The following is a 24,294-nucleotide window of genomic DNA, read 5'->3' on the forward strand; positions in this document are numbered from 1 at the left end:
TGAGGAACAGCAAAACAGCACTCCATCCTTTGTCCCTGCTGGGTGCTGCCAGGGGAAGTGTGCTGCCCCATGAGGTGCCACCTCCTCTTCCATGTGCTGACCTCCTGCACAGGCCCCACCAGCTGTGCACCACTGCCAGTCCTGCCCCAGCGTGCCTCTCCCCTGTGCCCGTTCCCATGGCAGCAGCAGCCTTGGCCTTTCATTTTCCGTGCAATTCAATTTCAATTACATTGCTGAGGAATCCTGAGCTGCCAAGGCAGAAGGACCACTTTCAGTTTTGAAAATATAGTTTGTGAGTACATGTCATAAAGAGATAAATCAGATAGATAAAAGACATTCTGTGAAAAACCTTTAAAATTTTTATTCTCTGATTCCTCTTCAGTCCATTATGGTGTTATTAACTACTATTATCTCTAATAGCATAAAGATGTAAACGCTTATTTGTTCACAGCTTTATATACAACATATCTCAGAGAAGGCTGTTAGGTACATGACATTAAAAACTGAAAGCGGAAAAGAACGAAAGAGCAAAACCAGAAAAGTATAGTGAATTACAGTATGAAAAGGAAACCTATTTACACACATTAATCTATACAACCTCATAGTCTATACATTTTGTAAAAAATAATCACATTAATTTACATTATGTTTAATTTTTACCACACTTGACAGATTGTTATCAATAAAGACGACAAAAGAGAATTTCAAAACAATACTCATACTAATGTGCTAGGAAGAAAAAAGCTGCAGGTTATCATAAACTTATTACACTGCTTTGGGAAATAAAGGGGATTGGTACATTTCAGCTACTGGTTTAGCTGACAATGGAATTGTTACTGACTTAGATTTAACTACATACTGTTATCATTGGGCAGAACCAGGTTCAACACAGAGTGGTTAAACCATATCGCTGAATGCTCCTTTTAAATGTTACCCTGATGTACTCTTGTAACACATATTAGAACCCATTATTCTGATTTTAATAATGTTTTTTCATCAGCAGAACAGCACTGCATATTAACTTCTGCTATTTGGTTATGTCACGGTAGCACTGACAGCCCACATCTTATACAGGCACTCATGGTAACATGAAGGTACTTTTGTTGGTAAAAGTATTTCCTGTATCCCTATGCACAGACAGTAATTGCTCAGACAGTAACCCTCATATACATTGCAGCTTTCTGCAGGTTACTCACCAGTTCTTCCTTTTAATCAGACATTTAATGCTTCACTTTTCATTAGAGATGTCTGAAAAAATTCTGTACAAAGTGAATTTGGTATTTATTCACAATTGCTTTGCTGAAATGGACAAATTCAGAGTCAACAGATGTTTTCAGAACTCACAAAAATAGGAGACAAATAATGCACATGACTCATCTTAGTCCTTACGCATGGAAGTGTGGGACACGTGCACTTGGCAATGCCTTATTTCATAAATCTGTCCCAGACATTCACTGGTTTGCTGAGGGTCTATGCCTGTTGCTTTCCCCTTCATCATGTTAAAGGAAGCCTGTCTGGGGTGCATCAGGACATGAAGTAGATGCTACAGAGTGGGGTGGGCTGCCTTCAACTTGACTGCAGAAGGCTTTTTGTAATGCTTTTTGCCATCAATTAGTTATTGCCACTACAGTACAGTTCCAATGTATGCTTAAAATAAATTTCCTCAGCTGGCAACCTGCAGCACCCATCACCATGCTGTTCAGGTGCAATCTGTTGGGGTCTTGGGCATATTCCATCATGGAGTGTATAGAGTACTTACTTAAATACATCTCAAATTCTTAATATTTCAGGAAAGCGAGCACTGCTTTCAATGGCTAAAAAGGTGCTCTCCTTATTCCTAAGGTTATTTTGCAAAGCACATTAACGAAGCTGACTGAGACACCAAAGCCAACATATTTTAAAAAGGTACTAGTTTCTATGGTAGAAAACATGCCAGAAATAATCTCATTGCATGTCACTAGCCAGTTCTGGTCAGTTAAAATGACTATGTAAAGTCAAAGATTTCCAGAGGTGTGACCATGTGAGCTACAAGTGGGAGTGAGAAATACGGTCAATGGTGTATGCACTCCTGAAGGAGGAGATAGTGAAATATTTTCGTTGTTTCTCTTGGCTGAAGCTATTATGAACGGAATGGGGCACAGAAGAGAACTGGGAAGAATATTTGAGAAAACATCTCGCTGTCAGAATCTGAAATACTTGACATGTTTAGTTTCCCAGACAGGAAATCAAGACATGATTTAAAGAGTGATTCTTCAAGAGACTTCACATGAAGAATATTTCTGGTGGTCTAAAGCACTTTGTTTTAGTGCATGACCCCTCTGCAAAAGACAAAAAGCCAAACACCTAACCCAAAACAAGAAACAACTGTTGAAAGCTGAAGCCAGGCAGATCAAAGCAGACATAAGTCTATCGGCTTTATCACAGAAGGCAGTCAACCACAAGGACACGCTACCAGATGAACCGAGGGATCCTCCATTGCCTGAACTTTTGAGTCATCCTGCACATTTTTTGGAAGATAACTTTGGCCAACGCAAAGAAGGACTAGCTGGGTAATATTAGACAGATAACTGAATGGCCTCTCCGAGAGAGATTCAATTTACCTAATTTTAGATGTAGAGTGAGAACTCTAATTACTAGCTAGCTACCCTGGCTCATTTTATACTGAGCATAGAGAAAAAGGTGATTCTGCTCACCTGCCTTACATGCCCAGTGGAACATGGGATGAATCATTTTCAACTAGTGCCTATTTCTCTATGATGACTATGGAAGGCACTTTAAAAATCTTTAGCTCAGAGAGAGACATCCATCTTTTAGATACCAAAACCATGGCAGATGAATTTCACCTGAGATTATTGAGCACCTAGCTGAAATCAACTCTGCAGAGGAAAATTTGAGTCAACGCTCACTTTATATTTAGATTTTGATCATGGTTAGCAACTGGAGAGTAATCTGTCACTGTGTGCCTCAGGCATCAGCAGCAGGTAATGCTGATAAAAATCACACAGAATGAATGGTGCCAACCTAGCAGCTCCAAGGAAAGTAAAGTACAATTAACTGCAGTACAAGAGTGAATTGTATTACCATTCTTGTTCAGTAACTTTACATGATGTGCTACTGGCTCTTCAGTGGGGCCAGAAAACCGGCTTTCCTGATCTGAAGATTTTACAACTCAGTTTGGACCCTGATGCAACCAAAGGGAAAAAGGCAGTACAGGAAGAAAGAAAGGGAGGAGCACTGTGTGACAAGGCCATGCCAGGAAAGCATATGCTTGTCTTGCTGCCTCTACCTCCTCCCCGATGTTGCTAGGACTGAGCAAGAACTAGCTTTTAGGGATGACAGAAGGCCAAATGATGTTTTCCTACATTGTCCTTTTGACTCTTAGAGTCACCACAGCACAGAGCAGGAGCATTTAACTCCACATCCTTGTGCAAAATACATTGTCATGAGAAGCTATCTTCTTTCTAGGTGTCATAAAGTCAGAAAACATTGACCAAGTACTAGATTTGTCAAACTGTTTCGCATCTTTTACATACATCTTAACATGATGTGTATTTGTGTGAAAAGGCAGCTGAAAGTCAAAGAGGTGATGATGGGGTTGATGTTGTAACTGCATAAAATTATTTGGAAGTCAGAATTTTCTGGGAGTAAAAACAAGAGAGCACTGTGCGTTCTGGGCCTTTTCTGACATGAAAATGCTTGCACAAATCATTATGAAGTTAAACTGACTCTCATAAAATATATTTTCTGTATTTAGATTATCTGATTTTTAATAGAGGGATGAGGTTCTCTAAAGTACTGCACTTTTCATTGGTTTGAAAGAAAAATATATGCAGCACCTCTCTCCCTTGTGTGCCATTCTTTGCATGCCCAAGTATTCCTTTACAAACTTAGTGATACCACCTATGTTCTCCCACTGGTAGAAAACTTCATTGTCTCATATGGCATTATTTCTACATGAAAAGTAGAATCAAATCCAAATGCGTCTGCACCCTGTTAAAGGAAACTATGCTGTTTTATTTCAACTCAAAATGTATTTACTTATTTAAGCTTTTCTGTTTTATAATCCAGAAATCATTAAAATGTAGATCACCTCATTAGAACAAAGACAGTTTTCTCTAGGATACAATGAATTATAAACACATTTAATTGGTGATGTATCATGCAGAACAGACTTATGGCACAGAATGCTTGAAATCTCTATTTCTATACCATCATTCTGTCTGTGTGTCAACTCACTCAGAGAACCTCCTTTGAACATAGATATGAGTACGCTTGAATGCTTGACAAGTGTGCCTTTCTACCCTAGGAATTTGGGGAAAAAAAGTACATCCTGCACGTCACATCTCATGGAGCCATACAGTCCCAATGCCACTTCAGACATAGAAGCCTGAAGTGCAAAGATGTGTTTGATTTAGGTATAGGAGCAGCCCCCAAAGTTCCAATGTGTCTTCATATATTTGCAGTGAAGAGTTTTTTTGATAAGGTTGTTCAGAGATCCAGGAGAAATATTAAAGTTTAGCAGTGGTTCCTGAGTCTAAATCCTTTGGGAATATATTTAGTTTAAATACCTGTGTAGGGGCATATCTTTAGACACCATGGGACTGTCACTGGGCAGCCTACTGCATGCCAGAATCCCACAGTTACTTCACCAACTGACAGCAGGAAACACTCTGAATGACTGGAGGTGATCAATAGCTTCTTTAAAGTAAAATCTGGCAAAGTAACAATTCATCAAGTGATTATTGTTTAACTCAGATGATACCTACTATGTAAAGTTTGGCGTCATTCAGAGAGTTACCTGTTCTGCAGTACTTATGTGAACTGTGGGGGCTTTTCTATCTTTGGTCTGACATAGCTTTGTATCACTCCAAGGTAATCCCATTAGAATAAATTGTGTTTGACGGACAAATAGATAAATTAAATCAGATCAAAAGGTGTATGGACACTTTGATGGCTGCCAACAATATTCCCAGTACTGGCAATATTTTCAAGAATGTCCATGTAGAAGGTCAAGACATGTCCTTGCTGCTGTTCTTCCTTTTACCTGCAATATTGTGGACCCTGGATTCTGCTAGCTCCATACTGTTATCTGAAATATCAGGGCAATTGATTTTATGGGTCAGAGGTACTCATGCAAATATATATAATTCCCACTTGCTATTTAGAGTGGACATGGTTAAAAGTGACATGGGAAGTAAACATCATTGGGTTTCATTCTTTTAAAGAATGCAAATGTTCTGTGTCTATAAAAATCTGTCAGTTCTGTGTCATTTTTTTTACCAAGAGGCTACATAAGAGGCTTGGCATCATTGAGAATTCCTTCTATTTATGCCTTTTATGGTAATTTTTAGGGATTTTTTTTTTTTTTTTCTGGAGTCATGGCCAGGACAAAATTTTATCAACTCAGATAGATACAAAATAGAATTAAGCTAAAAGAATTTACATTATTCCTTAAATGGGAGCGGTAACTTTAATGCAATATGCCTTGTTGTAGCTGCCAAGTATGTAGTTCTAGAGACATATTTCAATGAAAATATTATATAAAAATTATATTTTCAATGAGCAATATGCTATCCAAGGCTGTAACGTATACCAGATTGCTCTAGCAATAAAGCACCTCTTCAGAACACTGTTTAATAAAAGAGCACAAATCTCTCATTTTAAACAGAAGAGAACAACTGGAGTTTGCAACAGCACTACTAGAAAATGCTAATGTTTTAATTAAAACTGTTACAGTAGTCTTTTCCCTATGGACTGCAAAGGTAGTCCTACTTTCTGCACCTAAACATAAAACCAGGCACTTTTGAAAGGAACAACAGGATTGGAATCAAACTCTGTAGAAAGTACTCTCTGAAATTTATACAATTAGCTGAGAAGTACTACCTTTTTGCCCTCTGTATAAATGTTAATGATTTCCTGGATCAGCACACTAAACTCTCAGCACAGTTAATTATAGTTTTACATTTCTTTATTTTTAATTTGTTTTCCATAATTAGGAAAGAAATGTTTCCTTAAGTATAAATAAAGTGTAAGAAATTTTCTTGCTTCCCATCTTAAACTTTCCAACATGTATCAAGCAGTCTACATTGAACAGGATACCACACATCTTTCTTGTAGACATGTTGGAGGATAAAAGGACCATTACAGTAAATGTTTTTGAATAGTTACAGCTAGTAAATAGCAAGAGAACATCAGAACTAATATGAATACCACTTTAAAAAAACAGAAAGCATCCATGGGGCAGGTGTCTCTTATTAACTGGTTGGCTGCACAAACCAATTTCCCAAATACCAACATGTAGAAAAGCAAAGCACTAAACTGTACATTTTATAAAATATCACATTAAGCTGCATAATGACTGATATATCCCACAGATTTTCATGTTTTGGGGGACCTAGCTGATTTATATCATGGTGGTCTCTGTCTGCATAAATGACTGAGCCCTTGAATTCCGGTGGAGCTGAGAAACGCTTTCTGATCCATTTCGAGAAATCGAAGAGCTGTGGAGTCTGTAATCTCTGCCTGCTGTCTGCTTCCAGCACAAACTCCGCCATTTTCTTTTCAGCTCCCCTTGCACCTGTGTTAAAAAAAAAATGTGTTAAGATGAGCTGAAATGCTATGTGAGGAACTTTTTCCATGTTTATGGGCTCTCAAATGGGGACCTCTTGGAATACAGTCACAGAATGGTTTGGGTTGGTAGGGACTTTTAAAGACCATCTAGTCCCACCCCCCCTGCCATGGGCAGGGACACCTTCCACTAGACCAGGTTGCTCAAAGCCCCGTCCGACCTGGCCTTGAACACTGCCAGTGGTGGAGCATCCACAACATCATTGGGCAACCTGTTCCAGCGCCTCCACCACATTTCTTCCTTACATGCAACCTAAATCCACCCCCTTTCAGTTTAAAATCATTACCCCTTGTCCTTTCACTAAAGGCCCTGCAGGACCTCGAACTTGGCTTTGTTGAACTTCATGGGGTTCTCATGGGCCCATTCTCAAGCCTTTCAAGGTCCCTCTGGATGGCTTCCCTTCCCTCTAGAAATTACAAAACTGAGGCAAAGTTTGTGTCTACGCTGTCTGCGAGGAGATGCCTCAAGGCCACTTTCAAAATCAGTTTTGTATCATTTGTGCTGCAACACTAGCTTTTAGTATCTAGCTACTAATCATACACACTTAAAGCATAGAATCAAATGATTAGCCCAAAATCAGGCATTTCATGAATATCAAAGACCAGAATAGCACTCAGGAGACCTGAATGTCAATCCCCTGTGCAAGCAGGTGTCTTCTTCATCCAGATTCCTTGTCAGACACTGCGTGCTGTTTAATGTATATTCTACCTTAAAAAGTGGCTACCATCAAAAGGATTTCCTTGCTTCTTCCTCAGTCAAGATTAGGAAAGCTGCTAAGTGCTGAGCACTTTTGAAAATTTGCTGCTGTTCTGGGTGTTAGATTTTGTCAGATGATTACCCTTAAATACTTACTAAGTGGTGTTTCAAACTTTGGATAAATTTCTTGACTTGTTGCATCTCACTTGCATAATCCACGTTGCTTCTAACAGAGCTAGAATTAGATCATGTTGAATAACAGCAGACACACTAACACCTCGGTTTGCAAGGAATTAGATTTCTAACAGCTCTTAACTCTTCACCCAAATACAATGATTTCTCTTGTTGCATAGAAACTGCCACATGTATCTTCTATAAATAGGAATGCAAACATCTTATAAAACAGCTTCATGTATCAGAGTGGAATTATAGGGGAACTTATACATTTACTGAAAACAATATTTTACATCCTCAGTAGGAAAGGTGAGACTTACTTCACTGTTCAAAAAACAATACAGGACTGCAACAATCAACCCCTGGAAAGAGACAATATTCCTTAGTTAGTAGGAAGCACCAATCTAGGTCAATAAAACTTCTTTTGAATAGAAACTTTAAAATTTACCTGAAAAGACCCCAAACACAACTCAAAGATTATTTTATAATTATTGGAACTGCGGTCAGGAAATAGAGCAAACACTGTATAGTGAACTCCAAATAAGGGAATAAGCAACAACGTGGATTTTGCAAGTCTCCTGGGTAAATAAAAGAGAAAAAAAAATTGAGTTTAATGATAAGCTCTTGTTTTACTAAGAACCTGAAGCAATGTCATTTACAGAAACCTCATATAACTTCAGATTTATAAAAAGTCTTAGTAAGAGTCATTTACTGCAAACTCTTTTCCTTTCAAGCCTGCTGTGAGATTACAGGTTACATAGTAACTCCATAAATTAACGTGCAATTCCATGTTGTACTTGATCTTCCTGACCTGGCATTCTGCCAAAGGCGGGAAAAAGGCTGCAGGACCTCTAAACCAAAAGACCCTTTTTCCGTTGCCCTCTGGACAGCAGAAGGGTGTAGGACCTGCCCTCTGCTGTGTCTTTTTGACATACATCCAGTTCCCAGACCGATATCATGTCATGGTTTTGGGGGGTGAGGTTTTACTGCATTATTCCACAGGACCACATCTGATAAAGTGTCACAAGCTGCCATCAGATCTCTCAAAATGTTTTTTACCTGGCATGAAGGGTTCAGAGTAGAAAGCAATAAGCCTTCCTGCAAAGTCATACTGACACATCTTCTTGTATGGAAGGTAAAATCTCTCTTCAAAATTAATTGATGTTAATTTCCTTTAAATGTGCAATTGCACAGTTAGTCTGCACATTGCACATACACAGGAAATACTAGGAAATGTTATCCAGAATAATCTCAGCTGTGAGATTTTCATGAGCAATTTCAGATTTACTCCCAAATACTAAAATCTCTTAACTATACTGATGGTATTAAGCATATACCATTAGCTAATTTTCAGTGTAGTCAATTACATAATAAATTTTAGCACAAGATGCTACTGACGTTAAGGAAGGAGAATTTTAAATTATTAAGCAGAGGAGCTCTGACAAACTGCCTGTGAAACCACTGAAATGATGAATTGCTAATTATTCCTTATCTGTCACTTATTTCACTCTAATAACATCAGGTTTATATATTATACAGGGCCAGTCATGCATGATTATGGATGTCTGGTATCAGATAAAATTCAAGAAGTTATAATGTTGAGTCCCATAATTCATCACCGTCTTGATGAATGTAACTTGATTCAACAATGAAAGGATGCTGTTGTGAATTCACCTATTTTAACAGAAAAGTCAAGGTATTTCAAGCAGTTTTATTTTTTCTGTGTCAATCTTCATGGCCTTCCTTTGGATGCCGGTGTGAATTCAGCTATTTTAACAGAAAAGTCAAGGTATTTCAAGCAGTTTTATTTTTTCTGTGTCAATCTTCATGGCCTTCCTTCATTCGTAATGTCCCAGAGGCTGCATCTGTTTATGTGGAAAAAATCAGTTCTGACAGCAAAGTTTCTCAAGAATAGTAAAACCCTCACATCCGCAGGTGATAGAAGTAAGTGGGACAAATAGGATTTCCTTAGCAGAAGAAATTCATTTACAACTGGAGAAGATGATGATGGCAGCAAATTTCCTGCCTTCCCAAGTGAAATGGAAAACTGATTTTATTTGAACTTAACCTTATCCACTGCAAAAGTAAAATGAGCAACAAAAAGGATGGAACCAGATACAAGCAAGTGGGACAGAGAAAAGGAAGAAAAATGGTGACTTGCATGAGTAGTATTCATTTTAGACTCATATATCACTTTCACTCCATTCTTGTCTTAATAATTTTTGTCTAGCTGATATTACTTTCTCTATACTGCACTTACATTTTAATGATGGAAAGGGACAGACAAAATAGCCTTCTCTGTATAATAGACAAAATATTCTTCTCTGTATTTTAGAAGATGTATTTTGAAAAACGAGCCTTCCAGACCTTTAATTTGCTCTGTAGATGCAGTATTTCTTGAGGAGGTTAATCTACTGTTCCCATGGGTATCGGCTAAAGACCATCCAATCCAAACTTAATCAGGCAATCAAACGCTAAAAGCAAAGAATTCACAGGGCTGAATAATGAAGGACAAAGTTGCTATTAATGAACATGTTACACTACGAAGCACTACAGTAAACTGTGAAAAATGATCAGGCTGATAGGAAGGGAGTGCCTTGTTTTCATAAAATAAATAAATACCACATGGAATCAAAGTTCCTGTCACAAGAAGTAAACTTGAGGGGATTTCCTGCCCATAGGTTGGTCATTGTGCTAAATAATAATGTGGCAACTGCATAATTTAATCTAGGTTGATTTGGTTCTCTCACATGTTTAGCCAATTCAAGCAGCAAACACAAAGGAGGATCCTTGTAGCTCTACGAAGCAAATGTCAGTCTAGTCGTGTTGCCTGTTCCATCACTTTATGCATGAAATGTGTCACGTTGTTTACAAAACACATAAAGTCCTAGTTCTCTTGTCTTTCACAATATACTTTACTTCAGCGCACTACTTTATTTGCTTTTAGGACAGAAATTCAGTATTTTTTTTCAATGAAAAAAAGGTGTTATCCAGGAGCACATTTTCAAAGGCCACTTGTATATTTTGAATTTTCAGTGTTCATGTTAGGTTTTGTCATTGAAATACCATATTAACACCCTGAAGTGTCAAACTCAGTGTCTGTATCTGGGTTTTTAAAATAAGACCTACTACAACAGAGTCTTGATTCTGGATTACAGTATCCAGTAGGTATTATAATAAACAACAAAAACTGATATGGCAATATAATAAAAAACAAATCCAATTTTAGCAATGTATTTAAATTGCCCCTCAACATCCCTTGATTCTAAAGATGTGGAAACAATGGATGTGAGGATTTGATGTTCAAACCAAAACACAAAAGAAGAAAGTCTAAACAGAAATGAAGTTGATCTAAATCAGAAACACTTGTTTTCCTCTAGAAAAATAAACCACATCTAAAAGTACATCTGAATTAAATGTAATTATAGTATCACAGCAATTGTTGGTAGCAGGTTTCAGAAGAGGAAATCTTTCAGAGATTATTTTGGTTCTGTATATAATATCTAAAAACATGACTCACTTGTACTGTGACTGGTCATTTCCTCCAACATCTGGAGATCTTAACTTCTGCAGTAAGATTCTTATAATACTAACAAAAAGTATAAAATTCACCTGCAAAGAAAACAAATATAATGGTTATTTCTGACTTCTCCACTCAATACGCAGGTTACCAAGTCAGACAAACCAACTCAGCAGAGGGTGTTATGCACCTCCTGCCAGAACACATCAAGCTCTACATTATCAAACCTATTGTGTATTTTCTGCCTTCACTAGGTTTGTTATGTCCTGCACACCTCTTCATGGCCACCAGTTCTAGACTGGCTGGCAAAAGCCTTTGAAAGATCCAGTTGTCAGAAATGCCCTTCTTCCAAAATCTCAGCTGAAGACAGGTTTCCTGGCAGGATGGGACATTGGATGGGATTTGGTGCAATCAAGCATTGTTCTAAATTGTCACGTGGATTCACGACTGGAAGACCAAAGGAAAATGTGAGTCACATACAGAGTTTTGACCCTCTCTTGCCTCTTGACTTAACTTTTAATATATCCTGTCCGCATTAGGGGAAGTTTGTTGCACAGGTGATCTATACACTCCAATCGAGCACAAAAAGGGCCTCACTAGTATCTGTCTGTCTTGAGTACTGATGCAGACATTATCACTGAAGGAACTGAATCCTTGCAGTCTAATTCTTGTGACAGCCCCCTGAGATAGAACAGTAGTATTATTTTGTTTCCTAATTTAGTTCACAGAAAGGCACTTGCATAAAAAAAGTTATGATCAGACCCTGATAAATGTAGAAAATTGAAGTATAAGACTCAGTAGCTCCTAAGTCTCACTCCCATTATTTCTTCCTCCTTGTCTTTTCGCATCTTGTGTTCACCAGCCCTTCTGGTGCTGGATTGTTTGATGCGGTCTAGAAAACCATACACTAAGTATTGCATGCTCATACTAAAGTGAGGGAACAGTTGGAATCCACACCTTCACAGCAACAAGATGAGCTAAAAACTACAGCTACATAAACAACCATCTGTATCAAATGCACACATTTTAGAAGAAATCGACCTAGAGAAAAATTTATATCACTGTTAAAATGAGCATTTTATTGTTTTTAACTAACCCCATCCCAAAGCCCAAAATCAGGAGGCTGGGTACGCAACCAGACAGTGCCTGCCTCACTGCTATAAACCTTCAGTCTCTGCCTTGATCTATTGTCAGAACTCTTCTTTTTCCAGTCTTAACAATTTGTCTGTAAACTTTCAAGTTCAATGAATTTTTATGTCTTCTCTGACATAACCGGTACAATTTGTGATGTTAATAAATAAACTATGATCACAGCAACCATATGCCCTTCCGTATTTAATATTTTGTTGAAAATGACAGGTGAAGGGAAGTGACAGGAACTGACAGGGATTTAAAAAATAGGAAAATTAAATCTAGTATTTTCTGAAAAATAATTTTTAAAAAAATGTTAGAAAATATAGGCCTTTACTGAACTGAATATACATTTTTAAGGCAGATGATGACTTAGAATTTTTGCTTGATGCAAGTCTCCTATGAAAGTAACAGACAGAAGCCTGTTATTGCTTATTGAATCTACAGATTTACCACAGCAGTGTACAGACCAAGGGATATACATTTAGTTTGTCACATTCACTGGAGCTAGTACTAGTGGACAAGGAGAGAGTTCCATTTCACTGTATATTTGTGAGCCACAAAATAGGAGAAGGAAAAAATCTGTATTCTGTATTTGCAAAGGGATTGGCAGAATAACTTCTTGTTCTTCACAGGCATCCCTAGTTTATATTGTAACAGAATACACTCATATATTTGGTTTCTGAAGCCTTAAATCATTTGCAAAGCTACAATCAGGTGACTCACATTCTTGACTGACATTCATGTATTACTTTTAATTCTGTTTTCAAACACACACCTTTCTGTCTGTAAGCATAATCCTGAATTAATGAAAAACATACATTCTTGTTTAAAGTTTGTAACACTCCTTGGCACTACAGAGCTTGTAAATCCAGCCCGCTAAAACTGGGTAAAAAGATCTAAAAGTGGCAACTGCCACTGACTTAGTACAGTGGAGCAAACTAATTTCTCTACGATTATTACGGAATTGATCATTTGTTAAAATCCTTTAGATTTAGAATAGTGTTTCAACAGAATATGAAACAAGTAGTCCCCTGGAATTTTACTTTTAGTATCATAGCTTTTCAGTCCCATAAAATTGTTTGAGCATAACATCTGTAAATAAAAGATAGAATATGTATACTGTTCAATGAACATCTAAGAACAGGGAAATGAGAAAATAATGTAAATGTAGAGAAACTGCAAGAGTGATGACAAATGATGCTTCTTTAGTGGAGTAACAGCAAGATGCTGCTGATAGCCTTTTCTACAGGTTCACTTCTGTCAGTAAGATTTTGAGTCTAAACACATTGCCTCAGTATGTATCATTTAAACTGTCTTAATGTTGTTTCTTTCTTGCTATTTAGTCCCTTACACTACCTGCAACGTGAGATAACAAGATAAATATTTCTCAGTTACTTTGATGTGACGGAAGTACTGTTTCTACCCGAACACCACTCCTTCCCAAATGAGAGCAGTTTATGCAAGTGGAAGTATGGAGAAGGCAGCTGTGGAGGCATTTGCTTAATGGAGAACATGGGTAACACATATTAACTAGAATAGTCACCCCCAATTAAATATGTCTGCAATGTGTACAGCATGAAGTGTGGAAGCCTGCCAAATAACTTTTCTCAAGCCAAAATTGTCAGGAGATGCCGGGGAAGGTTTCTGACACACTGAATTCACTGAAGCCATTCCCACTTTGAGAAGTGACTTCAGAACTTGCTCTCACAACACTGTTTACTGCTGGATAATAACCTTATAGAAAGTATAATCTTCTAAGCAGTGAAAATGTTTGGAATTAACACAGAAATCAATGGAAGAAAGTGAATAAGGCATGAAGACTGAGTGGGCTTCCTATTAAATCTAATGTGGTTAAACCATTGTTCCTTAAAACCTTTGCTTGATTTCCTCCTTCTTTCAGAAGTATATTCATGGCAACATTCTCTCAGTCAGGCTCTATTCTACTCTTCTTCATTCTTCTTCCTCTTCTTAAAGTTTTCCAATATCAGCCATGCTCTGGGCTTTCTTTCATGCCATTACATAAGACAGTCAATGAGAGCTCTCAGCTTAGGTGTTCTGCTCCTTTATTTTCCTGAAATTTATCTTTTTTCAGAGTTTTCCTGAGTTCATGTCACTGACTTAACACAGATGTTCTTCCTACTACTGAAGCCATTTGTTATTGCTGGTCATTTTTGTTACCATTCTCTGCAAATCTTCCAGTCTTCCTACATTCCCGAGTAGACTGAAGGCACTGTCTGAGTACATCATTGAGAAACATCATGACTCTTTCACACCACCTATCCAAAGAACTTGCAATGATCTATTTTCATTGTTGAATGGCAGGCGTGCTGACCTCATTGTTCAAAGATTTGAATCTTTAACTTCTATTTTTTCTGAAGGTAACAGGAAATGTTGGAGCTTATCATGGTGTACGTATATTGAAAATTTTCTCATTAATGTAGTGTTTTTCACTCATCAAATACCAATTTTATGTGACATTTCATTAGCTTCTCTTGCTCTATGACTGCATGCTTTACTTTGCACAGCAGTAAGTTTGCTTAGCATCCTAGCTGCCACAATTAAAATGTTGGTTGTAGTTCAATGTTCCAAAATGATACATTACTTATCCAGCAGAAAAGGGTCAGTATCGCTGCTTTTATAACTTCTTTTCACAGCTTAACTTCCAAAATGCAAAATGCAGTTGATCAACCAGCTGAAGAATCATCTAATCAGAGAAGTACGTAGCTTCATACAGCAGACACTGCAGAATCACTTGGCCATCTTTAGTTGCTCTCATCCCTAAAACATGCAGTTTAAGAGAAGAAACGTATCTGGAAGGAGACAGCAGATCCTAAATATGTGCATCTGGCAAGACAAAAAAGGTCATTTGCAAAATGTTTCCCTATATCTTACAATCCCTTTGTATCAAATCAGTAATAGAACCATTAAAAAAAAAAAAAAAAAAAAAAAAAAAAAAAAAAGAGAATGACACTTCCTTTGCCTCAAACAGTGATTCCAGTCACATTTTATGATATACTGGACTTTTGCTGACTGACTAGTACTCCATTTCCTTAACTCACAACTTATCTCCCAGTCTTTGCTAAGATCCAGCTGCAATTCAAGTCTGCCAGTGAGCACTTGGATAACTTCTGTTTCCAGGTCCAGGACTTCTTTGGAAAAGCACTGCTTTCTGGCACATGAAGTCTCAGCTGTCTACCAGATAGAGCTGTTAAAACTGAACATCCAGAGAACAGACTCATCTTTCTGTAAAACCCAGGTGTTTTTTTTGCTTTTAACTTTCAGCACATTTTCTTCATTCTGGACCACCCCCCCATTCTCCAGCTCCTTTGAGGTACATGTATTCTCTTCATGATGTAGTTCTGTTGCATGCACATTTCTTCATATCATAACACATCTCTTCTGTGAGTCCTTACCTTACATCATTTCACACACGTGCCTATCCTGCTTTCTCTTTAAACACTGCAGAATTCAATCTGATGAAGATGATAGGAAGTTCTCTCAAAATGATCTTCAGAAGGCACAGATTGAAAGGCAAGCCCAAGTGCAATATGGACTCTTGAAATCTTATGTAATCTAATATCACCCTAATTATTCTGACTAAAATGTTAAAAATAAAGTAAGTATATCTGAAATGTATTCATTTGCACAGTGACTGTTTTCAGAAAAGGACATATAACCCTATTATATTATGACCAAAGTTAATTACACAATCATCACAGCAAACAGGAATTTTATTATGCTACTCCAATAATTCTAATGAGTTCCACATAGGAAAAGCCCCATGAAACATTCTCAGATGGTATTCTTTTGGAAATACTTCATCTTCAATATATATTTCAGTAGGCTACCAATTAAAGAAAGATATACACAGCCAGGTTTTTATGGCTGCAATAATATCAGAATCTCAATTGCGGGGCTACCTATTTACACGCAAAATCAAATCTGCAATTCATTGAAAAGTATAATTAGATTTTTGCTTCCCCCAGGCTCATAAACAGGAGAGATGTTAAAGAAAGAACAACATACAAATAAAAGCAACTGCTCATTTAATAGGAGGCAGATAAATTTAGAAGGCAACAAATTCTAACGGTCTTGGCATCTGTTTAACATTTCTCCTACACTGCAATTTCTTTTCATTAAAGTGGAATTCTTGCCTATCTGTAACTAGCAATAAAGAATAATGGCTATATGCACTGCACAATGCTGAACTGATCTATAATTCATGCTTCAAAGTTTACTTACTATAATAGAAATTAAAATTGGTATTCGTATAACCCACCAGGGACCACCATGCTCATTTGTATCCCAGCAACTATAAAAAAAAAGGGAAAATGATGTTGACATTAATATCATCTGGCAAGCAAGACATATGAGGAGAAGTATTTCTTATATACAAGTCAAAGCACACTAAAATAATGTCTGTTCTAGCCTAGAATTTGGCAGTCAATCTTTTTCTGCTTTTAATTTTATTTCCCTGGTTTTAATATGCATATTCAAATCAGCTAAAACATAAGGCACACTAGACTGTACCATTTGACATCATGGAGGACGTTGGCCTTTAGGGAAATCAAGCTTAGTTTCACTTTGTGTAAGGACACTTATCCAACAAGCACTTAACACCAGCCTCTGGGTAGCAGGAAGATCTAAAGCAACTGACAGATACAATTGAAATTACATGATTCCTTGTGGGATATTTAGGTTAGAGCTGGCTGGTTTAGGAAAATGTGAGACTGAACCTGAAACTTTGTCTAAAAAACTGAAAATTTAATTTTCACTATGGTAACAGCACTTTTGGTCCAAATACTCTAAGTGTTCAGAAAGATTAATCTTAAGCAAGGGCAATACCCTTCAGAGTTCCTCTAACTGTGATCATAATGACAAAGGAAAAGGGTGTTAGTCTTCAGTTTAGATGTTAGAGGTCTTGCAAATAAAACTTAGAAATTATGTAGGACATGATTTTTCAGTTTAATTACTGAATCAATAAAATATTAGTCAGGCTGCAAAAAACGAGTATGAAAACTGTTTGTCCCACCACCTAGGAATGCTCTCCCGTTGCTTGGGGCCAGCAGAAGCAACAAGTCTTATCTTCCTACAAAATTCTTATCTCGGTTCCCCTTCCCATGCCAAAAGCCAGGCCTAGCTCCAGTTAGTCATAGTCTTACCTGACTACAAGCATCTTATATATGTTTACATCTCAGTGCTTCACTTCTGGGAATGTAATTTAGATATACACAAAGTTATCTAGATTTCAATATTTTGAGTTGCTACTTAGCAAATTAGAATGCTTAGCATCTTGCTGCACTGTATTGCAGCACTGAACCCCAGGACGCCCACTGCTATTTTAAGTGTTATTTTGAATTCCAAAGCAGATATAGCTCTAAATGTGTGTCTCAAGGGGTAACATTAGTCATAACCTATCTCCGCCTTCAGAGTTTTTCAAATAAACAGCAAGCATAAACAGCATGCTGAAGAGCTCCAAAGCACCTGTTCCTTTATTGCCATATCTGAAATTTCAGTTCTGCGGTTGTCCCCTTCAGAACAGCAAACTACCTTTGTGTGAACACCACCATACCCAAGGCAAGGATTGTATTGGCACAATTGGAGGCTTTAAGCTTTCTCTCCCCTGCACACATACCCAGTGTCCTCTAAAATGATCCGTGTCACTGTCCATGTAATAATGAATATGGTAGGAATTCCTGAAAAACCCAAAGAGATTTAGAGGATGATCAGAAAAGTATAAGTCCACCAAAAAAAAAAAAAAAGTTCAGCCTGCTAGTAACCAATTACTCCCCAAATATAAGCATACAGTAAACAGTTTAGTGAATGGATGGAGAGGCCCATCTGACGAGCTACATGATGTAAGCAATGTATTACAAACAAAAACTGCAGGGAAGTGGGTTTATTTCTTAGAAAAATACAGCCATAATGACTAATACACAAAGAACATGCCTTTCTTAGGTTTCTTTCAAGCTGTCAGAGTGACCTACAGGGAGACAGATACAAGTTATGCATTCCCAATGCACTTCCAAGGACTACACTATAAAACTGAAGTGTAAATCATCTCATGAGGAACCATTTCCACACACATTCCCATTTCCCAGCAATACCTAAATGTTTTATGACCACCTATTACTGGAAGCTTTGAAGTGCTCTGTATAAATATCATTGCACTTTCTGGAAATGAAAGGAATACATGTATTTAAAACCAGATGGAGTATATTATTGGGCTTTTTGAAAAGGCAAATAGGATAGCATAGCCTGTGGATGTACAGATAAACTTTCTTCTTCCTCCCAAATTAGGACAGCCTGAATCACATGTTTTGTGGTAGCAGTCTTTGTACCAACCTATATCCTGAACAACTTCTGGGCATTGCGCGGACTGGCACCGGTCAGAGCCATGCCAAGGAACAAGCTAGCAGTTATGCTTCAGCAGTTTTGTACCCCCTCTCTCCCACGGCTGTAACCTTGCTGGGGCTGATTTGAGGAACTAGTGAGTCTGAGGAGTCATTCAACAGAAACAGCAGGACAGCCTTGGTATGAAATACCGAACCTGTACAGTCATGCAGAAAAAAAAATAATATTATTGGAAGATGTTTTAAGTTCTTACCCCATCCAATCAGCAGGTAGATTGTGAAGTGTCTGTTGGGGGAGAATATTAGCACAAGAAGGATGTGGAGGTAAAGTCCTTCAACTAACAGCCAGTAAAAGTTTGCCATCACACCATATTGAAAAAATACCAAAATAGCCTTGCAGCCCACCTGAAATATGAGAATAAAGATCAAAGTTGTTGCAGGAAAGATGCTGTATTACTCTGTTATATCCTACAGGATTTAACTCTGCATGTAATAATAGCAACCCAGATCCTGTAGAGATTTTTTTTTATTCAGTCAAGCAAACTGCGACATTGTAAATGTTACTGTATATGTAAAAAGAAAATTAATTATATAAACTTATTTAGATGGCTCTCATAGCAAATTCAGTCAGAAATTTTAAAAACTTCAGAGCACAAATATTGTAAAAGGTTGTGGTTATCAATAAATGCACATATTTGCGTTAATAAATGGCTATTAGATTAAATTATCTACTAGGTGGCTAATAAATATATTAAAATCCGAACTGTCTTCCTAACATAATAAAAATTAACAAAGAAAGTGTTTTATGACTTTTTCAAGGCTAAGCAGGAAACTGAGTGAAAAATATAACTTTACATGAAAGTAGACTTAGAAGAAAAAGTTGACTGGACTTTTAAAAATAATATTTTCCCTTTAGAAAATGCTTCAGTGTTTCTTAATTATCAAAACACATATGCATGTATCATAAAATGAAGTTCCAATATACTTATAGTCTGTGTGCTGCTCTTCAGAATTAATTTTCAGATGTCTGTGTGGCTGATGTTCCACAGTGCTGGCTCCTGCTACTTTGGTACTTCCCAACAGAAATCTTGGATGCGAGAATTGAACACAAAAATGTTTCTGCTGAGACTGAGCTGAGAAATGTGATGATATGGTGAATATAACAGACTAAACAAAATGAACTAAATAAAGCTTCTAGTTTCTGCCTGCTTTATACCCTTCCCCATTTTAAATACCCTCCATACCTCCACTGTTTCTGTTAAAATTCCAAGTACACCAAATACCTAAGTACGTAACTTACTCATTTAGTGACTGATTCCTCTGTCTAAACATAGGTGTCTATTATGAAGTGAGATGCCCTCAGGGACCCCAGTTACCAGCTTCTAAACCAGAAGGGCATAGACCTGCCAGAGATAATTCTTTGTATTCATCAGCCCCTTGTGGTGTCTGAGATACCTCAGTGCATCCCAATATTTATGCCTGTGTACATGCCTATACAACTAAGTAAGAGTCCAAATGCTTGAATTAATTTCACCTAATTTTAGCTGCCTACAAGCAAGGTTTCTGGTGAAAGCTAGCCACCTACTAGACGACTAGCTCCTTATACAGCTCATGAAGAGACAAGCATGTCCAGAGAAAGGCTTAAAGCAGATGAGATACACTGTCCAGTGAGAAAGACAGAAGCCCAGAGAAACAGCTTAGTTCAGTCATCTTGTTTAGTAAAACTAATCTTGCCTCTGGACTTTGTAGCCACTGAAGGGATACCCCCTGCAGACCAGTAATGGTCCATAAAATTTAAGATGGAGAAAATTAAATATTTCAAAATACCAGTTGAAATTTTCTTTTATGCTTATGACTACTTACAACCAGATTAGCAAAGTCTAAAATCTTTGTAATCTCTTTTAAATTCCAAGACTCCCATTTATTATATTCTCGATTTACATACCAGAATCCCATATCAGAATATCTTCCCCTCCTCCTTCAGCTAATTCTGTATAAAGTGTTTTTCCAGATGCTGAACAGTGAAGGTATCTGTCAGTAAAGAGTCAGACAGAATTATGGCTCTGTGCCATTCAGATTCAGGACCTAGGTACACTGCATTCTGAATTGTGTGCTTTTAGACATCTGCACATGCAGCAGAACTGTGGAACATCACACACATGTGACAAAAGGGGTAAACCCTGCATGCTGTTATATAAGAAAAGTAGCATCCAGCCAATACAAGACAGAAGAGCCTTGCCAAGCTGGTGTCAGATCATCCCACATATAACGCAACAGAAATTACTCAACAGTCCACACAACTGGACGTATTCAAATACGTAAGTATGAGCCTTTGCAGCCTATAAGAATAACGAGAATAAACAAAATTGCAGAAATCAAGTAGCATTTTGAGAGTCCACTGATGAATTTTTCAAGGACCCAAGAACCTTTGATTACCCCTGGCAGTCTGCCTACTAAGTACTTTGCCTCCTTCAGGTCTACTAACTCAGAGCTTATTTGTCTTCATTAGAAATGAAGACTACTAAAGATTACTAATTGATACATACAGTTTGGTAGTCACTGATAAGAACTTTATGCTTTGGGACAATATGGCTTCATCAATATAAAAATATCTTCCCTCCATTTTTTTTCAGAAGCTTAAACTGCAGTAAATTAAATTCGGAAGATATTCAGCAATATCTGTAGGGTTCTTTTGCAGCACTTTTGACTGAAACAACAATGGCAGATAATGGAGAACATCATATAGTGGTCAGCCTTTTAACAGTAAGACTTGAGATTTCTTTAACCCCCCTGCATGAAAATGGAGTAAACATATTAGCTTGCCAAGAATGCAGATGACACCACTTTGGTCATTGCCAGAAAGTACAGAGGAGTTAATATTTAAATAATACTGCTGACATTTAATTCCTTGACTCATTTCTCTCCCTCCATTGATACCTGTCTAGTTTCTGGACTCCTGATAAAGCTGCTGGAACATATCCAGACAAGCTGCCTTTAATCGTTCCCAGCTGATGATACTCCTGTTTGTCTTAAACTCTCCCAGCTGATTAATGCAATGGCCATATTTATTCTGAGCTATAGCTGGTGATGACATGTTTTGGCAGATGATGTTGTCCATGAACATGCAAACCAACATTAAGTTCTGTTACTTGTGCTGCAACTTTCTTTCTCTGGCTACTTCTAATAGACCGTTTTACTAGCCATTGTATTCTCTACAGAATTGTCTACACTGAGAGCTTGATATTCCTCAATATTTAAAGGGACCAGGGAGGAAAATTTGTGACAACAGTATTATACCAGGTAGCAAATGAGGTTTATTACCCATGAGGTTTGATCCTCTGGACAGTGAGCTGTGTTGGAGCTGGAATAGAGAATATCATCCTTGACTAAAACAGAGATTGCTCTTAGAATGAAAGAGAGGAACAGGTTCAGATGGATGTAGTTCCGAGTACAATGAAGTTTTCTAAGAAGAGATTTAAAAACAGGCATTTTAGATTTCTAGACAGAAAGTTCTTGAACTAATTCTACTACTCTCTGATCGTTTCTTTGTAGTATGAGCCTTAAGAGCCTACTCTTTCTTCCTCTGTCATATTCTCAGTGTTGCCTTCCTGTTTTCTTTTATCATAATCATCCTCATCATCATTATAGGCTGTTCAAAATATACAAATAAGGTATTTTGTACTCCTTTTCACTATCACAGACCAACAGATCCCAGTGGGATTTGTCCCAGACTAACATACACTGACAAAACTCACAGATTATTATATCCTTCTGTGTGCACTCATCCTCATGTTTTTCTCACAATTAAAACTCTGATTATCCTGTATTTCGGATGGTCACACCTACTACTTTCTGTTTAATTTTTTATTTCATGTCTGCATTTTGCTATATAATGGCTTTTCATCTTCTGATGTGAGTGTATGCAGAAACAATTTAAAAATGCATTCAAAACATCACATTGCCTATCCTTTCTATCCAATGAGACACAAAACTTCTTCAGTCCAGCAGCCATGTGAAAGCCTGACAAATAACAAATTAAATATTTCAAGTAAGTGAATAAGTGCCCAGGGGAAACAAGGTATAAACTGAGGACTTTTCACTTAAAAGAACATTCTCTTCAAGATCTTCTCATTTAACAGATTTTTTAATAGAAAATCCCCAGAAACCAAATTGATAAAAGGTTTGTTTGGTCAAAATCAGCACCTTGAACTGCACCTGGAAATAAGCCAGAAGTCTGGGCATTTAGCAAGTATGAGCAATGAAAGAATGAAGATGCAATAGGATGTTATGGTGGTGTGCAGTGGCAGCTTCCAAGTAGTCTTCACATTTTTATTTTTACCAAAGAACACTAAACAATCCATTCTGAAACTACTAAAGCAAGGACAGTTACAGTGACTGTAAGGAAATAAATAAGAAATCCATGTGCCTAGTTCCGTGTGGCAAAGGACATAAAACCAGGCTGAATTTAAAGCATTTGTCAAAACCCCAGTGATTTCTGTGATTATACGTGTCATTTGCTGAAACAGGTTCTGAGAAAAACTGAAATACTCCTGTTACGTTGGACTGCATCGTACGTTCCTATGGAATTCAGAGATACGTGCAAGCTGCAAGCAGAGGAAAATATTTTTCTTGAGTAACTAATTTAGATGATTAGTTCTTCATTCCGTTCAGTAGCTGAAATAATAAATGTTGCATATATACAAGACTGTCAAACCAATATTTTAGAAGGAAGGTGGGGTTTTTTTGAGATATGTATAATGATTCAGAATAAAAGAGAAATACTGTTCTTTAACAATGAAACAAAAGCTATCATGCTTACTCCTTTGATATGTCTACCTCATGATACAAAAGTACCATGTGAGGAATGTTTACAGATGATGCACATGAAAGCATATCTTACAGAAATGATGGAGATTCATATTTTTCTCCTTGGTAAGAAACACATATCAGAGAAACAGACTTTTTTTGGAAGGTTTTGTTATGCAGGAGTATAATAAGATCTACAGTAAGATCTAGAATGTCAGTGTTTTGTAGAAATATGCTGTTGTACAATTTATTTTCACTTTGAGTTGAACAAACCCACCTTTTAAAAAATATCTGAAAAATACTATTTATTTTCAATCATTATGATTTCCACTTTTCCAAAACTTTATGATATATCAAAACCTAGACATTCAAAATGAAGAAATGGAAACTTACATTCTAAGAAGGGTAAAGCAACTTCTTTTGACTAAATCAAAATTATTAGCTTTGCTGTTTATAAATTAAGTTTGCAGAAGCAAGAATGTACCTGACAAATTGGCAACCTCCAACAGGAAAACAGTGTGCAAGAAAGTTACCAATTAGCTTTAACTATAATAAGCATATAGAATATTATGTGAGGAGTGGCACCATAGTAACTTGAAAAATGCTGTCAGCTTAGTCTGGCAAGGTATTTAGAGATATTCACATTTTGTATCTTTGTTTTGTGATTAAAAGATTGCCAGATATAAAATCCTTTCCTTTTACAATGCTTCTAAATGTGTCCTGTACTGACACTAATAATGGGAACCCATATAATGTTTCTGTAAAGATTAAAATCGAGTTCAGTTCTTTGGAAGAAATGCAAACCAGAATATTGCAACTGTATGGAAACTTTCAGAAACAACTCTCCTTTTGCCTTTTATTCATTTATGGCTAATATTGTGAACAACAGCAAAATCCTGAGGCTGTATCTGTTCTGCCAGACAGTACGTAATATATAATAGACAGCAGAAGTCAAGTCGTAATATTAAAAAAAAAATTTCCAC

The 24,294-nt window shown here is 37.2% G+C and overlaps 1 protein-coding gene across 2 annotated transcripts in view; it reads right to left on the reverse strand.

Annotated features, from left to right (window-relative positions):
* Nucleotides 1–349: 349 nt before the first annotated feature.
* Nucleotides 350–24,294, reverse strand: part of VIPR2 (vasoactive intestinal peptide receptor 2) — a 63,359-nt gene continuing 39,414 nt past the window's right edge. For both annotated transcript variants that reach the window (XM_074899937.1, XM_074899938.1), the window contains 8 exons: nucleotides 21,827–21,968; nucleotides 18,760–18,910; nucleotides 17,788–17,848; nucleotides 16,395–16,464; nucleotides 11,019–11,110; nucleotides 7,947–8,076; nucleotides 7,819–7,860; nucleotides 350–6,577 (listed from right to left, as the gene is read on the reverse strand). In XM_074899937.1, the coding sequence (XP_074756038.1) occupies nucleotides 6,404–6,577; nucleotides 7,819–7,860; nucleotides 7,947–8,076; nucleotides 11,019–11,110; nucleotides 16,395–16,464; nucleotides 17,788–17,848; nucleotides 18,760–18,910; nucleotides 21,827–21,968 (862 nt within the window). In that variant the 3' untranslated portion in view covers nucleotides 350–6,403. The remainder of the gene's footprint in view (nucleotides 6,578–7,818; nucleotides 7,861–7,946; nucleotides 8,077–11,018; nucleotides 11,111–16,394; nucleotides 16,465–17,787; nucleotides 17,849–18,759; nucleotides 18,911–21,826; nucleotides 21,969–24,294) is intronic.

The sequence above is a fragment of the Athene noctua genome, chromosome 2 (genome assembly GCF_965140245.1).
Source record: "Athene noctua chromosome 2, bAthNoc1.hap1.1, whole genome shotgun sequence".
Lineage (NCBI taxonomy): Eukaryota > Metazoa > Chordata > Aves > Strigiformes > Strigidae > Athene > Athene noctua.